General features: G+C 33.2%; 1 protein-coding gene across 1 annotated transcript in view; it reads left to right on the plus strand.

Moving 5' to 3' along the window:
* The first annotated feature begins 8,722 nt into the window (after window positions 1–8,722).
* Window positions 8,723–17,499, plus strand: part of LOC148275804 (uncharacterized) — an 82,114-nt gene continuing 73,337 nt past the window's right edge. Inside the window, exon 1 of the mRNA XM_088235172.1 lies at window positions 8,723–10,499. Within this exon, the coding sequence (XP_088091298.1) occupies window positions 9,527–10,499 (973 nt within the window). The 5' untranslated portion in view covers window positions 8,723–9,526. The remainder of the gene's footprint in view (window positions 10,500–17,499) is intronic.

Raw genomic sequence — 17,499 nt, forward strand, 5'->3', positions numbered from 1 at the left:
TCGTGGCGCAACTGATTAGACAGCCGACTGTAAAACTGGCGTCATGAGTTCGATTCTCGCCAGTTGCAAGAAAAAAAATCCATGAAAGATTTTTTCTCAATTGGTCTGGGTGAATTTTTCATTACCTCCTTCCATATCCCCTCTATCCCACCTGCTGACAAGCCTCTAAAATCTCTATTTTTAGCCTCTGCTTTGCGGGTTGAAAAAAAAATTGCTTTTTATAGTCACCTTGGCAACATCAATAAACGGATAGCAGTCGTCAATAATATTAGTTGTACTAACAGCTGCCAAATGATTTAGTTGTTTATGCCCATTGTTAATAATATTAATATTAATATAATAAACCAATAATATTTATACCAGTTTTGCGGAATAAAGAATACCTACAGTTTTGTGTGTGAAATAGAACAAGAACCCTGGACAAGTGTTTTCGATTTGATATCCATAATATACCTAATCAATAAAAAAACCCTTAAAAATATACTAAATATTATACGGAACGTGCCTATGAGCCAGTGGAGTGGCTACAGCCACAAAAATATGGTTTTAAAACCTTGAATCTATTATATTTGTATATTTTGGAAGCTTTGTAAATACTTGTATTTATTTTGTTGGATAATTGAAATAATAAAAAAAAGAATGTGGTATAATTGGATAGGGATGAGTCAATAGCACAGTACTCAAGTAAATAACCATGCACAAAAAACTAAAGTGAAAATTATTTATTTATTATTATAACTAACGGCCGTGGCCAATTTATACAAAATTAAATTTAAATACAAAGTCAAATATAATAGAAAGAAAACATAGTTTATTGTTATGGTTAAACTCAATAAAAGTAATGTATGGTAAAAAAATATTTATAGTACAACAGTGAAGTATAGAAGAAAGGTACTAAATAAGAGATGCATTTTAGATATGTAAATCTTATATAGGCACACATTATTAGGAACATAAATTCAGCAAAAATAAAAATAAATAGACCTTTATATGAGTATATTATACAAACAGACTGCATCTCTGGTTCATCGGCTATTGTTGCAAAGTCAGTAGTACCCACTTTCTATGTACAACCGAATGAGCATGAAGCTATCTAGGTAGCAAGTATGACTGCCTGTATAGAATTATAATGTTCATTCCGAAAGTCCCAATCAGAACAACTCCCCTCTACATAATATATGAAAAAAAAATGTTACAAATTATGTTAAACAAATCTATCTAAAAATTCTACCCTTCTTGATGCATTAAATTAATATGCACTACCTCCCAAGACACGAAATAAATTAATAGTAGAGTTATTTTTAAAAAATCTATTTTTTTCGTATTTTTCTAGATTTAACGATACAATTACCCTTTACATACCTCCATAAACATAGTAAATAATGTAACTGTAGATAATGTAAAATAAACTTAAATTTACAAAATGCTACATAAAACTAAAATTTACAAAATGCTACATAAAACTAAAATTCCAAAACTTAGGTATCTTTTAAGAACGAGAAAATAAAACACATAATATTATGTAGTCACGATACAAAATGAGTAATGTAATAATAATGGTCAATAAAAATAGGGAATACATTCTGTTAATATAAAAACGAAGAATTTACGAAAAATTTCATAAACCCAAAATTACGAAATATAGGTATTTAAATAAAGAATAATTAAGAGAAAATAGAAACAAAAATAACAATACAATTTGGTTCATCAATATCATCATTTCCTTTCCGCACCTAATGGTACATAGGGTACTACATTGGTATACCAGTCGCAGCGTATCTTAATTTCTTTTGTTACATGAAGCTAAGATGATAAGCCTTACGCTTCAGGTGCCTGTCTAGGGACTATTAAATATTCCAGTGAGAAAACACCTTTCTCAATAAGTATTTTCATGTCAACCATGTCGGGAATCGAACCCGATACCCCTTGAATTGCAGGCTAACGCGCTGACCACTACACCACTATACGCTATACTATAATATACACTATAGTATGTTTTTTTTAACAAAAATATTTACACAAGTCTTAAAAGTAAAGTCCTGCAGAATATGTTGCTTCGGTTTTTATACTTAACCTACATTAATCATAAATTTGTTTGAAAAACATTGCATAGTATACCATATTCTATTACATTAATAAAGATTAAAAACTATCATTAGTAAAACAATATTTTTTCCATTAGCCATAATTTGAGTATACGCCTCACTTCTGTATTTAACTCACTATTTTTAATATTGTTTGGTAACATGTTAAATATTTTAAGTATACTGTATTTTTTTATTTATTTTTTTTTGTTTTCTTACAATAAACATAATAATAAAACAGAGTATTAAAAAATTAAGCATAATTACATTTCAACGAAATACATATTAATAGAAAAATAGTAAACAAAAAAATCCCACAAAGGCATGGCCTGTTCGTGGGTATACAAGAAAATGTTAATGAATTTTTGCTCCTATAATAAACAATGGACAGTTATAATATTTTTGTATAACATGAGAAATAAAAAAATAAAATATTCTGTAAAAGATAATGTGGTATTTTTTTATAGTGATTAAAAAAGGAAATAAAAAATATTTTTAAAAAACACATAAATATTCCTTATTATTAAAGGGCAACAAAATAAATCATTTGAATATTGAAGTGTCATTTTGCTATATTTATTACAGCTAGCCCTTCCATATTAGTAAACCTGGTGTTGTAATCATGTACCAATTTGTGTTTATACTCGGAGTGCGACGCATGCTGACAAATTAAGTTGTTCCAAAGTAGAGCCCAAACTGATAATTTATTTACAGATTTATACATGAACGATATTGAAACATTGTGTCTCTGGCTGTATACATTTTTGCGTAGTAGCAATTTGATCATAGAATTTTGCAATGTTTGAATAAAATTAATATTAGTTTCACTTGATAACCCCCTGTAGCTCAATCACAAATAATTATCGACGTGATAACAATTTCTCACCATGGTTGCTTATCGTATTCGCGATCACAATGGAACATCCGTGAACACCTAATATTAAATGTCAAAATATTTACGTTTCACGACGTATAATCCTGCTACGCAATCACATATTTGAATTTCACCGGTGTAAATATGGAAAATATTCCAAAACTGCTATTTTTATTTATTATTTATCATGCTATTCATTACGGTTCATTACGATTGGCAGGCCGAATGTCAAAAAAAGCAGTCGCCATAGTAATTGTAATTTATTTTTCACTTTTTTATTTTGCAAATGCAATATATTTTATTATCTTTTAAAAGTAAACACCGATTTTTCGCCAGTGAACTGTATTTATTTACGAGGAAAACAAAAAACAAACAAAAGAAACAAAACAACTCTGTTGTAATATGTTAATACAAACAGCTTCCCAGGGAGTTGAATCCAGTCGTTGTCTACAAAAATTTGGACAACACAAAATATTGTTGATAGATCCACCTGGTCTATGAAGAAGTATAGAAATTGAAAAAATAACATTTTCAGGCGTTGCCTAGTATGCAGGTGAAATAATTAAATTAGACGAATCTCACCCGTATAAATAAAGTTTTCAGCTATTTAACTTCACAAACATCAACAGATGAAATAATTGAAGGAATATTGATGTTCAAATATGGGCAGAATGGTGAATGTTACACTGTGTGTAAAGTGGCCACTTAAACCAGCCATTGACAGGTCACAAGCCCCGTAGATGCCTGGACTTCTATATTACCTTCTCTTAAATGTTCCTCATTTCTGTTGTAATATGTTAAAACAAAACAAACTTAGAGATTACACGCGCGTTGACTTATGACTGCGATAACTTAAGAAAGTTCGTTATTGTTATTTGCGATCGCTCAAATGCTTAGCGTGTTTTTAAACACGTCGATAGTTATTAGTGATTGAGCTACAGGAAGTTATAGCGTATCGTATTATTATTATTATTATTATACAGAATTAGTAATGTAATAATAATATAAACTACATTCTGTTAACACTTTGTATCCCGGAGCCGTGTAAACACGTGATTATATAACCATACGTTGTGTCCCGGTCCGGTGTTTTTACGTGGTTCACCAGCTGTCTAAAAAGTGCATTTTATTGACATCTAGTGAATTTATTTAGTACTTTTTCGCTGCTGGTAAACCACGTGAAAACACGGGACCGGCACACAACGCATGGTTATTATAATCACGTGTTTACACGGCTCCGGGATGCAAAGCACAAAAAAAACGATTGAGACCATGTATATGTGCGAACATTGCAATGCGCAATGTGGCTCTCCATAATGACCAATGTTGGCAAAACTATCATAAAAAATGACCTTTTTAGTTGTCTCTAATAAATATAAGAAGTTTGAATTGATTTAACTCAGTATTTTCAAAATTATGACCCTTCACAAAGCAAATTTCACAAAAATGCGCCGGGCACAGGGTAAATTCTATGTGTATTCGGCCGGTGCTCAAAGTGTTAATAGACAGTAACATCATTTTCAGTGCTTACTAAGAGTGTAAAAAGATTGATTCTACACTGAAATGTTTTAGAAGCAATAGTTTGTAAGCTGGAAATTTCATTAGAAATACGTCACCTAAATCAAAATCTAAATCGATTTCAGGGTGAACGTGAAATATTCAACAATGTTGGAGAGTGTCTAAATGCTTGCAGACTGGCTGGATTTCCTCCCTAGGGAGTTATTCATATTTAAATTTATTTTAACAGAGAGGGAAAACATTTTTGAGAAGGGAATATGGAAGTCTAGGCATTTACAGGGCTTATGACTTGTCATTGGTCAGTTTAAGTGGCCACTTCACACACACACACACACTGTGTAACATTCACCATTCTGCCTATGTTTGAAGATCCACATTTCCTCAACTCTTCCATCTGTTGACTTTTGTGAAGTAAAAGTGCTGAAACCTTTATCAAGTGGGTGGGATTCATCCGGCTGAATCAATTCACCCACTAGGCAACGCCTGAAATTTTTTTTCTAAATTTTATACTTCTTCTTTTACCAGGTAGTTAATTCAACAATGTTTTGAGTAAGTCCAAATGCTTCCAGACTGGCTGGATTTCCTCCCTAGGGAGTTATTTATATTTAAATTTCCCTTCTCAAAAATGTTTTCCCTCTCTGTTGCAACAAATTGAAATATAAATACCTCCCTAGGGAGGAAATCCAGCCACTCTGATTGAACATACTCAAAACATTCTTAAATTATAAGATCGCTAATACTTTTTAAAAAAAAACTTGTTACGTCACACGCAGAGTAATTTACAAATTACAAAACTTGAAAAAAATAATAGCGCTGATAATGCGATGCATAAAAATATTAAAGATTTTAAATATAACTGCTGAACTTCTTAATTGGTAGTACTTAATGAGTATGTTTCAAAATAATGTCAACTGCTTCCTTGTAAAAAATAGATAAATACAAAAATTATAAAATAACAAATAAATGAGCATACATTAGTGTACATACACAGCAGATGATGTATGTGTGAAGAAAGAAGCTATGCCAAGATAGACGCACGTGGCGTTCTATTTTCTCTAGTTTTAATTTTGCAGTTTTTAAGACAGAAACGGCATGTTTATTTTTTCAAAAGAAATCAATTTTAAAACTCCGAAAGCAGAACTCGCTCACAGAATAAAGTACTTGGCACGGCACTATAAACATATCTCGAATTAGGAAACATGCATGGCCCATAATATCCATATAAATAAATGTTTTATTTGTTTTTATAATATCCAATTAATAAATGTTTTTTTAGTGAAACACATGGAACTGGCAGAGGAAAAATGAAGGCGGAGTGAACGCGGTTGAAATCCGATCTCTTAGACCAGTGGTCGGAAAACTCATTAGTCAAAAGAGCCAAAGATTAGCATTACGACGATTAAGAGAGAGAGTCAAATTTCTTTTCGTTAAACTCTTTCCTCTTCAAAGCCAACGAACCTTATTATGCAGTGAAAATCTCCGTATTTACTGTGTTATTGAGTAAACATTATTTAAATTAGCGATGTAAAGGAGATTTAACTACAATTGTGTTGACAATCTTGATCACCAAATCCATACAATTAAAAAAATTTCGCTTCTTGATAAATGACGCATGGTAAAAAAGTATCTCGTGATTAATTTTTGCTTCGAAAATAGAAAAAAAACCGTTCTCACCTCGGTCATAATTTTAGCTCCATATATTGAAATTGAAATAATTTCATAAAGTTTAATAAGATGGTTCTCCATGCATTCGATTGCAATATTTGCAATATCCTCAATAATTCAAAAGGCAATAGTCCTAGAAGTACTTCTGTGGAACCTGTAGACTAAATAATTTAAACAAAAAGTGTAACTTGCGCTGAGCCGCAATCGAGTGGCTCGCGAGCCGCGGTTTGCCGACCACTGTCTTAGACGAATCTGTTGGAAATCAATGTATGCTGGGTTACGAATGATGAAATCAGGCGAGAGTGCAAATCTGAGACAAGAATATTGAATAAGATAGCCCCAATGTCCAGAATGTGTAGATTAGTCAATTCGTCCCAAAACTTTGAACTTTTGGGATAGATCTTCTTGCTTTTCGTAAATATCTTCGCCATTAAAACAGTGTGGGTTGAAGATGAAATGGCATGGTTTAGCTCGAAGTCTTATATTTTTATGAATATATTGTATACCATTATTTTATTGCCCTGTTTGTCTTTGCTACATAATTTTGTGTTATTTTTGTTCAGTTTCTTGTATGCATTTTTCTTCATGTAACTGTTGTAATTGGCTTAGGCCGTATATTTAATGAATATATAGTGCAATAACAATAAATAAATAAGATTACGAAAGGGTCCACTGAGATGGTTTGGTCGTGAAGAACAAATGCATGCCGACATAATGGTATAATAGATATACATGGTTTTTGTAATAAAATAGTTCATGCAGTAAATAAATCACATCATAGCATACTGTTAATTAAACTTTTTACTTAAATGAATACAAAACATACCTAAAACATAACTATACCCATATCACCAAACAAAGATAATAACGTGACAATTTGCCGATACCTAGGACAAATTCGAGAAATAATGTTTTTTTTCTATAGAGCATGTCATTATTATAATACCATTCTCTGTGGAGACATTTTTATCTTTGAGGAATCTGGAAATGTTTATTTATTTATTTTACATAAACGGCAGAAATTGCCTTTAACATATATTGAACATAAATATGAAAAAAAAATTTAAAAATACATATATAGAAACATAACAAAAAATTATAAAAATTGCATAACTATAACAATAGTAACAAGCAGGTAAATACATAAAAGCAACCAAAAATAATAACGAAATAAATACATAAATATGAAAAAAAAAAAAAAGGTAAAAACATTTTTAAATAAAAAGAAAAGTTTAAGAATAATATTGCGAGAGAAAAAAAGAAATCAGACTCGTTTTATAACTATCAAGTCCAGAACCAAATATATCAGCCTTGTCCTCATACTGATTGCCATATCTATGGAGCCTAGGGATAGGCGAGTGCATGTGATAGTTGGTTCTAGAACTATTGTTGTTCATGTAAAAAGTATAAATGTCTTATTTTTTGGTGAATAATTGTCTTAAACACACTATAATAGAACAATGTTTGAGAGTGTTCAAATGCTTGCAGACTGGCTGAAAATTCTCCCTAGAGAGTTATTAATATTTAAATTTATTTCAACAGAGAGGGAAAACATTTTTGAGAAGGGACTATGGAAGTCTAGGCTTTTACAGGGCATATGACCTGTCATTGGTATTTGGACAAACTCAAATATTGTAATGAAACCAACTGGTCAAAGAAGAAGTTTAAAAATTGAAAAATTGTTTTCAGGCGTTGCCTAGTATGGTTAGGTTAGGTTAGGTTAGGTTAGGTTAGGTGGTGTGGTGAATTTAGTATGGTGAATGTTACACAGTGTGTAAAGTGGCCACTTAAACCAGCCAATGATAGGTCATAAGCCCTGTAAATGCCTAGACTTCCATATTCCCTTATTTAAGGTATTCTCCATCCCTGTTGTAATTTGTTAACCATATACGGAGTTTTGATATAAATTTTATATACAAGTGTTCTTTAAACCCTGTCACATCCGAAACCACGAAGATCAGTATACGCAAGAAGACATATAATAAAATATTTTTTTTGGAATGAATAAAATTAAAAAAAAATAAATATAAAAAAAACAAATGGTTGCTAACTTCTGCAGTGGAGAAACGAGGAGGGGCGAGGGGGGAGTCTGACACACCGTTAACTGCGCGGCCGCGCCCCCCTCGCTTCTCCCCTGCAGAAGTAAGCAACCATTTGTTCTTTTTAATATTTTATTTTTACAAATTTTCTTTGTTTTAAATATTTTTTAAAATATGCTAATATGTCTTCTTGCCCATACTGATCATCGTGGTTTTGGATGTGACAGGGTTTAAAGAACACCCTGTATATTTATCAAGTCAAAATATTCATTAAAATTTTGTTTACAGGAAAATCAAACGATAATAATAATATATCATGAGTTGGTACTTAGTTAGATAGCTTAAGAAGTTTATGTTGAAGAAGATTTAATGAAAAACCAGTGAAATAAGTTCTTCATTCTCGGAATAAAATATTTGTCAAGGTAAAAATGGTAAAAATCGCAGTAATCTCAACTGGTTCAACGCGCCCGCAGTTCTTAAAATAAAAACTGGGTAAATGAAAACGTCCATTGAGTCTACAGAAGGGGATATGTTCAGATTGCTCAGTATAGCGTCCGGCGTCGCGACGGAGACGCTCTCGCGAGATTCACTTGGACGCCGGCGTCGGAATCCAGTTCAAATCTCTTATCCTAACAACCGGCAATCACTTCGCCGCCAACTGTCCTGCGATCTTGCAAAGTTTTACGAATCTTTTTAGCCTTATTATGAAAACACGGGAGTGATTTGAGGATATTGTGAAATACGTGGTTACCGAGTGTGGCGATTATGAAGATCCGCTTTTATTTCTAACTCTCCGTAACACGGTGCAGTGATTTGATGGTTTTCGCAAGGGAAATCGCTTACAAGTGCCACTACATGAAATTAATAATAGCAAGAATGATGTCAGTATTCTGGTCTCAGATCGTTGTGTTGTGTAGTGTATAGACCGTTCGACATGTACGTAATATAGAGCCCCGTGTACACGTGCGTCTCTCTCTACAGGTCTTCGATATTTCGACTGGGCTTCAACATCACCGCGCAATATTGTTGGACTTTTATTTTCTTCTCATTTTTTACGAGATTTACGACACAATTTACGAGATCAATTAAGATTTTAGAAGAATTTAGACACAATTTATGAAAGCATTTTGTTTATGTTGAGCGCGCAACAGTAGGAGAAACTAATCGGTACCCATATAGAATACAGCAACGTCAGTGGAAACAATACCAAATGATCTTTGATAAACGCCGTGTGTTCAGATATGTTGCACACTAAGTTTGTGAGGATTAATTAGTTTTCAATATTTATCGATGAAGGCGTTTGGGCAACAATATAATAACTTACGATTTCTGAATTCATTCTGAAAATGGATAAACAATCCACATCTAAAAGCGATCATCAAGAACACGTGAAAAGTAGAAAGAAATCATCAGATGTTACGGGCGAGACCGCTAAAGCCGAAAGACACGCTGAAGTTGTCCCTCTTCATAGACGAAGATTTGATGCGAAACACAAGGAGTTACCTCGCGGTCTCACCGCATTACCCCGATCTGATCCTACCAAGAAACAGGATGACCCTAGACGGTTTTGCGAAGACCTGTCTGAGAGGCTTCGGCTCGAAGGGCCCGCCTTACCGGAACTTCGCCCGCTTTCGGAAAGATCAGCTTCGACCGCCGTTGCCATCGTAGCTACGGAAGAAGCTTTCGATCACCTGGACAAGCTCTACAAGCTAATGGACCAACTTCTAGCCCTCAAAGATCAAAATTCGAAACTACAAAGGCGAGTCAGAGATCTGGAGTACTTGAAAAACCTACAAGACATGCACAAGCAGATCGAGAAGGAGATACAGAGAGCTAAGACGACAGACATTAGTGTCTTATTCGGCGACGAGGCAACGTGCATGGATCTCGAGGAAGAATACGAATATACGGAAGCGTTGTTGGATAGCATGTTGGCAGCGGGTAGAAACGCGAGCCTTAAGAGGGCGAAGTGGAAGAGTCCTTCTCGATCGAAGATCAGGCAGTCCATAGTAGGGAAGCAGAGGAGCAGGTCCATGGGAGGGGAAGAGCTAGAAGAAGCGGAGTATTGCAGCAAGTTGGAAGTTCCCCGAGGAAGGCGCAGAGGTTCCGAAATGAAGGGAGATGACAAAGCCAAGATATCTAAATGGACGAGGGTGAAGGCAGCCTTCAAGTGGGAGAAAGCGCACACTGGAGTGGCGGTGGAGGTGCCTCCGGTGTCTCCAGCTCTTCCCGCTACTCCTCAGCTATCTCCTACCCCAGGGTCAGTTTCATCTGCTTCCTCAATAGAGGAATTAGCGGACGGAGCATCATGTACAAGACGTAAGTATTACATAAAATATAATGCCTTTTCTGTATAATCCTCTCTTTGCCAGTTTTAGATGGTTTAATTACCATATTATTAACTGATTGAATCTTAAGTACTAAGTTTTTTGATTCAGCTGAAATTTCTGTCATGGTAATATCGTTGATAAACATGTTTTTTCAGCATATAAATTTAATAAATTAGTTTTAGGATTTGAGTTTTTATCGTATATTTTAAATGATTTTTTATTACACGAAGACATTTCAGACAATTTATAATATTATGTTGACGTTTGCCATAGAGTTCATTATCGGAGATAGTTAGAATGAGGTAAGAATCGTCCATGACGTGTTAACGTTGTAGACGATTCTTATTCTCGTTAGAGAAGAACATAACTTGGATGGAAAAAAATACGGAAAATATAGAAAAGATTTGATCTTATGCATTCACCCCATAAATCTTATTTACAGCTGAGTAAAAAATATCTTCAAGTTGTTTTTTTTCACCGCTTTCATCTTTCATCAGAAGTTCATCTTTTATATTTATGAAACAATTGTAAAAACACAAGAGTCTGCAAGAAATTACCACATTTCATAAATTAACTGAATAACTTTACAACTGTAAATAAATAAACGGAAGCGAAGAAACAAATTAAAACACAGCTTATTTAAAAATACAAGTCAAATTTCTTCGCTTTGGTCCCCCCGATTTCATTATTATTTATTACCCTTAAAGTAGGCCAATTTAAATGAATTTTCAAATCGGGTTTTCAATCTGCCACGAGTAAACAAAACCAGATTTGTTTTTCTAAGAAAGCGAGGAGAAAACTGGAGCAACATACTTTACTCACAAAACATGTCAAAATGAAGAACCTCTTGCGTCCGGAGTGCTTATAAATTAATACGGGTAAATAAATACACACCACATTAATATCGTGAGCATACAAGGAAAACTAGCCAAGTCAGAATTCTTTTTTGTTGGCAAATTAAGACTGAAATTTTTACATAGCCACAGACTAATAGTTTAACTTTTTAGTACACTTTAGATTTTAAGTTTTTTTTGCTTTACATAGACCGAGGATAAGCAATCTATTGTGTATAGTATAGTATGGAAGTGTTTTGATTTTGTCCATGTTTCCTGTAGCGGATGTTTATAGACTTACCTCACCAATATCTATTTATCAATTTTGTAAAAATAAAAGATAACACAAAAGATATGTGTGTAAAATAAACGTGTTAAAAAAATATGTCCTACCGAAAAGTCTCTAGACTTGATAACAAGAACTATAATAAGTTACTAAATATAATGAAAAAATGCTGTAAACTAAATGTATATTATTAGAGTTGTATAAGTACTTCAATGTTTTTATTCCAAGCATCTTCAATACAACATAACTATGGACATAACACTTAAATTAGCAACTGTGAAATTATAATGGGTAACATATTGATATTATAGTTTACTCAAACTTTTCACAAGAAAATAATGTAAACGTGATACTTTGGAATTTTTACTTAACACAAAATATGATATTGATATTTTTTAGAAAGCGTTCTAATTTACTAATGAAAAAATCGATTTAACTATTGTGATTCGTCTATCAAGTTATTTATGATCGCCCATGTGACAGAATTTAATTTAGATACAATGTATAAATGTATGCATATAACTATTAAATGTAGTTCCATATTACATACTTCAGTTTAAAGGGTTCATAAAATAATTACGTTTGTTATCCCAGCCGAAAAAACACGCCTAAGTCTGGCGGGGATGAAATGTGACAAACATTAGGTTATGTATTGCATTTGTCTTTTCGCATTATATAATAATTCATGTGTTAATAAGTGTTTGGCATGCATAATTTGCCAATATTACTAAAGTGAGTGTGCATTTATGTGCGAGATATTTATTTATAGCAAGAATAATGGGTTCGATATGAATATTTTGGCATCCACTTCGTCGTATTTTTAAACTCTTCAAATCGTGGGTGTCAAGTGACTTACACATACCTATTAACATAACAAGTGTGCAATATAAAATATCGTTATGGCATAGTAAAAATATTTTAACTGCAAACAGTTAAAATATTTACAAAACATAACTTTCAAATTTAAAAATAACTTTTCAAAATTCAGAATTTCTCAATCAGTATTTTTTAAACAAATCAACATTAAAAGCATCCACCGCATACCCGAATTCGTTTAATCAGATTCACTCATACAAGCAAGCAATTTGTTTTTTTTTTCATTATGAATTAATTATAAATATTTCTTCCTCCACTAACCAAATTCAGTAAAAAAATATCTTCATCATCATTCCCTTTCCGCACCTAATGGTGCATAGGGCACTGCACTGGTACACGGTACACCAATCGCACTGTATCTTGATATTTTTTTGTTACATGAAGGTAAGTCCAGGGACTATGAAATATTCTAGTGTAAAAACACTCTTTTAAATAAATGTTAACCATGTCGGGAATCGAACTCGAGACCTCTTACATGGTAGGCAAACGCGCTGACCACTACACCACGAGGCCGAAGGAAATATAAGGTTTATTATATTTTTAAAACGTATTGGTGCATCACTGTAACTAAAATGAGCTTTGCAATTGCGTCGCTAGAGCGTAGTTTAACGTTTACAAAAAAATAAAATGTTTTAAGCGTAGAATTAAGAATTCTTAATTCTATGGTTTTAAGCTTTGTTCATTATTCATGAACAATTTTTTTCTAATGAAAAGTTACACAATCCCTTTTACAATGTTTATCCGAAAGGTTTTTATACGATTTCGTGACACAAGTAGGTATTTTTGTTTCGATTCTGAAAGTCATGCCTGGCTGGCGGTTGAAGAACGACTAAATACGCGTTGGGCATGACTGAGCGTTTGGACATGAGTTAAGTGTCATCATTTTTGAGGGCTCCGGGCATGTCATGTATTAATATGTCAATGATTTGAACTGGTTGTTAGTGCTGATGAGATTATTTTTTAATACATCTGCTAAATTTAATGTGGTATTTTTTTATTTTTTCATCTTTAAAAATGCTCTTGCCAAAATTTTCCTTACAGATATGATCAAGGAAATGGGCAAAATTTGTCTGGTAACACTTATATGAAGCGTTTACGTTCTGTGGAATACGTAATATGAAATTTTACTGGTAAATGTGTGGGTGTCATAATCTAATAATTCTTCTTATGAAGTTTTATAATAAGTTTTCATAAGTTGTGCTGCTAATTTTTGGTTTTAATCTTAGAGCAATAATCTAATAGAGTCGCCAATAAGGAGAAAATCCAATCTATGATTATTGACCATGAAGTTAGCTACATATTACAGCAATACACTGGGCCGTAGGTACTTGGGTTGAGAATTGCAAGCGCAAACCGAAATTGTTCATTGCACGTTTGTTGTTAAACTAAAGACCAAACTAAAACCAAACCAAAAAATTGAAACTGCAATAGAGCTTATGGCTTCTCTAGAGAATTGTTACTCTGAAGTTATAATACTTGTGTCTCCAAAGACAATACACAATTCATGAAAAAAAAATATACCCTAAAAAAAGTGCTATCTCTAAATTTGTTGCAACATAGAAGGAAAATATTTTTGAGTAGGGAATATGGATGTCTAGGCGTATACAGGTTTTATGACCTGTTGTTGGCTGGTTTCAGTGGCCACTTTACACACTGTAACATTCTAAGTTTAAACATCCACATTTCCTCAACTCTTCCACCTTTTTTTTTTTTTAGATCCTCAAGCCCACCATCCACCCGCAGCTGTTATAGAGTCCTGGGGGACTCTCTTTCAGCTGCGCATAGAGGAAAGTTATTATAAATATTCCTAAGGAACACAAACTCTATGCAGATTAAGGAGGGGGGAGGAGAATGTATGAACAGAGGCCAACACGTCCCGCTCCCCCTCAGGATTCCCTCAATGCCTCTGTTTTTTTTATTCAAAAAATATGTATTTACACAAACAATTTACATGTATCCAAATATACAAAAACAAATTCTTAAAACTATAGTAACACAAAAAACATAAGTAAAAAAGGGATTTTTACAATGAGAGAACGCCTTCGAATAAAGGACTCCCTGGGTGGTCAGAGGCAGAGGATCCGAATACCACTCTCGTAAGGGGAGGACAAAACAAAAGAACGTGTGCGTTCCGCGGAAGGAAGCACAGTCCCAACTGAATGAGCATCCCACAGAAACAGTAGCCTGTCCCACCATATTTTACCTACCTAGGCGTCCGCGCATCTGAGGAGCTCCCAACGCGATACCCAAGTCCGGACAAACTGACGGAAGAGTGCAAAATTCGTACTGTTGGCCATCAGATCTACATTCCTCGCTGGTCGCATGACCCCTGTCAGACCATTCAGCATCTCATCTCTGGCATCATCAACTCTTCCATATGTTGACATTTGTGAAGTAAAAGAGCTGAAACCTTTATCACGTAGGTGAGATTTATCCAGCTAAACCAGTTCACCTACTAGGCAACGCCTGAAAACAATTTTACATTTTTTAAACTTCTTCGTTTACCAGTTAGTTGCTTCAACAATGTTTTGAGTGTGTCTAAAAGTTTGTAGTCACGCAGGATTTCCTCTCTAGTGAGTTATTTAGATAAAAAATTGTGATCTAAAAATGTCGGCCTCGTGCTGTAGTAGTCAGCGCGTTTACCTACCATACAAAAGGTCTCGGGGTCGATTTCCGGTAAGGTTAACACTAAATATTTGTTTTAAAAGGTGTTTTTACACTAGCATAGTCCCTGGACTGGTACCTGAAGCGTAGAACCGATCATATTACCTTCATGTATAAAAAAATAATCAAGATACACTAAGATTGGTGTACCAATGCAGTGTCCTATGCACCATTAGGTGCGAAAATTGAATGATGATGATGCCCGCATGTGTCGGGAATATAATATATATTGTCGAAATAGTCTTTTAAATTGTCATTTTTAAATATGTATTTCGTGTCAACCATATCGGGAATCGAACCCGAGACCTCTTGCATGGTAGACAAATGCGTTGACCACTGCATCACGAGGCCGACATGCAAGCAAAAAAAATGCGACGTTGACTTTATTTTATATTTGATCTAAAAATGTTATAATAATGGATTTTTATTCCAGGTTTGAAATATACAAATATATTTATATATATTATATTTTTTAAGATCCTTATGACTTTTTATTTTATTTGTACTATGTTTTTAAAATTTTTTATTACTTCTTTAACTTTATTTTTAATATGGTTTTTTTTTCTCTTTCTACTCGGTATTTTGCTATGTTTTTTTAAATATGCTTTTTGCTATACACATACATTCATTTTATTTTATTATGACTTTAAATATGTTTTTTACTATGTATTCTGTTTTTATTTCGCATTTTATTGAGTTTGAAAATATTTTCAAATACATATTTATGTATTTTTAATGTTTTTTACTATGTTTTCTTTACATTTATAACTTTGTTTTTAATATATTTTGCTTCGTTTTTTTACTACATTTTTACTATGTCTTTACTACATATTTTACCATGTTTTTACTCCATTCTTTACATTGTTTTTCACTTTGTCCTCTATCTTTCTAACTGTTTCTATATATTGACTACTGTTTTTTTAATATTTTTTGACTGTCATAAAACGGAGTAAATAACCCTAGTTAGGCAGTCAAAGCAACTTAGTATAAATTGTAATTTTGTGTATGTAATATAATACGATAATAAATAAATAAATATATATATATAACTAATTCAAGTACCAAATGATCTACTTTTGTTCTTATTAAGTCGTCACATAAAGCGTCAATAAAAATTGTAAACCGCTCTCATGTAAAGTTGAAAAAAATCACAAGCGTCGTTGTTTTACGATCAAATGTTCTGTGACCAAATATTTCATGTCAGCCTTAGCAGAAATTAAATCCGGAATCGCAAGCATTATAAACAAACGCGCTAACCACTACTCACGACGTAATCTCAACTCAGTTTCCTTTTACAGGATTTTTATCTGAGAGACGAGAGATTCGTCTGCGTCTAGTCTAGGGCCAGATACTATTCCATACATATCATCCCCCTTTCCGCATCCGTGGTGCACAGGGCACTGCATCAGTTTACCAAACGTAGCGTATTTCGATCAGTCTTAAGCTTAAGATGCCAGTCCAGGAACAATAAAATATTGCAGTTTAAACAAACCTTAAAATCAATATTTCCCGTCCACCTTGCCAGGAATCAAACCTAGAACCTCAATAATGGTAGGTGATCGCGCCAACCACTTCACAACGAGTCAGATTTATCTCTACTTACTCTATTTCCTTGATTGATCAATTTGTCCCATCTTTAATGTTTTTGCAAAATGATGTAACCTTGTAAGAACGTCGTTAATAATTAGGTTTAATTTAGTTTTCTTTTAGTTTTAAAGCTGATTTTATAAATTAATGTTGATTTATGTTTCAAGCATTGTATTAAAAAAATAAATTAACAATCCAGATACAAATGATTTCTCGTGTGTCAATATAAATAACTCCTTTGACGTTACTGCAAAGTTATGTCACCACTTTTTCTGACAACTGTCATTTTAACCATGTTACATTTTAAGGACTATAATAATTGGAAGCTTAACTTTTATGATTCCGAAGTCTCTTTAGAGTTTTATTTATAGTTCTTTTGGAGTGTTTTTTAAAAACAAATATTATTTACCACGTCGTTAAACCAGATCAAAGAAAAAAGATTTTCAGGATTATGTCCAGAATTGAGAGGCTTGTATACCATTGTGCGGAGAATTTAAGTATGTCGAATTTAATTACTCGATAAATATAAATATTTGGTGGCTTTGGGCCAAGTATTTGGATGTTTATGACTTCTCTATTATTTAGTAGATACAATGTCCAAAATTTCGAGTTAGGCCGTTAAATAATCGCCATCTTGACGCGTGTCGCACTCACGGAAAATAGCGTTCGAGAAAAGGATATAATTAGAATGCAGTTATCAAATAATGAGCCAATAATCTGATTTATTTTGAAAACATGTTTTC

The sequence above is a fragment of the Micrasema longulum genome, unplaced genomic scaffold (genome assembly GCF_059751315.1).
Source record: "Micrasema longulum isolate JH-2025_06_02 unplaced genomic scaffold, ASM5975131v1 h1tg001341l, whole genome shotgun sequence".
Lineage (NCBI taxonomy): Eukaryota > Metazoa > Arthropoda > Insecta > Trichoptera > Brachycentridae > Micrasema > Micrasema longulum.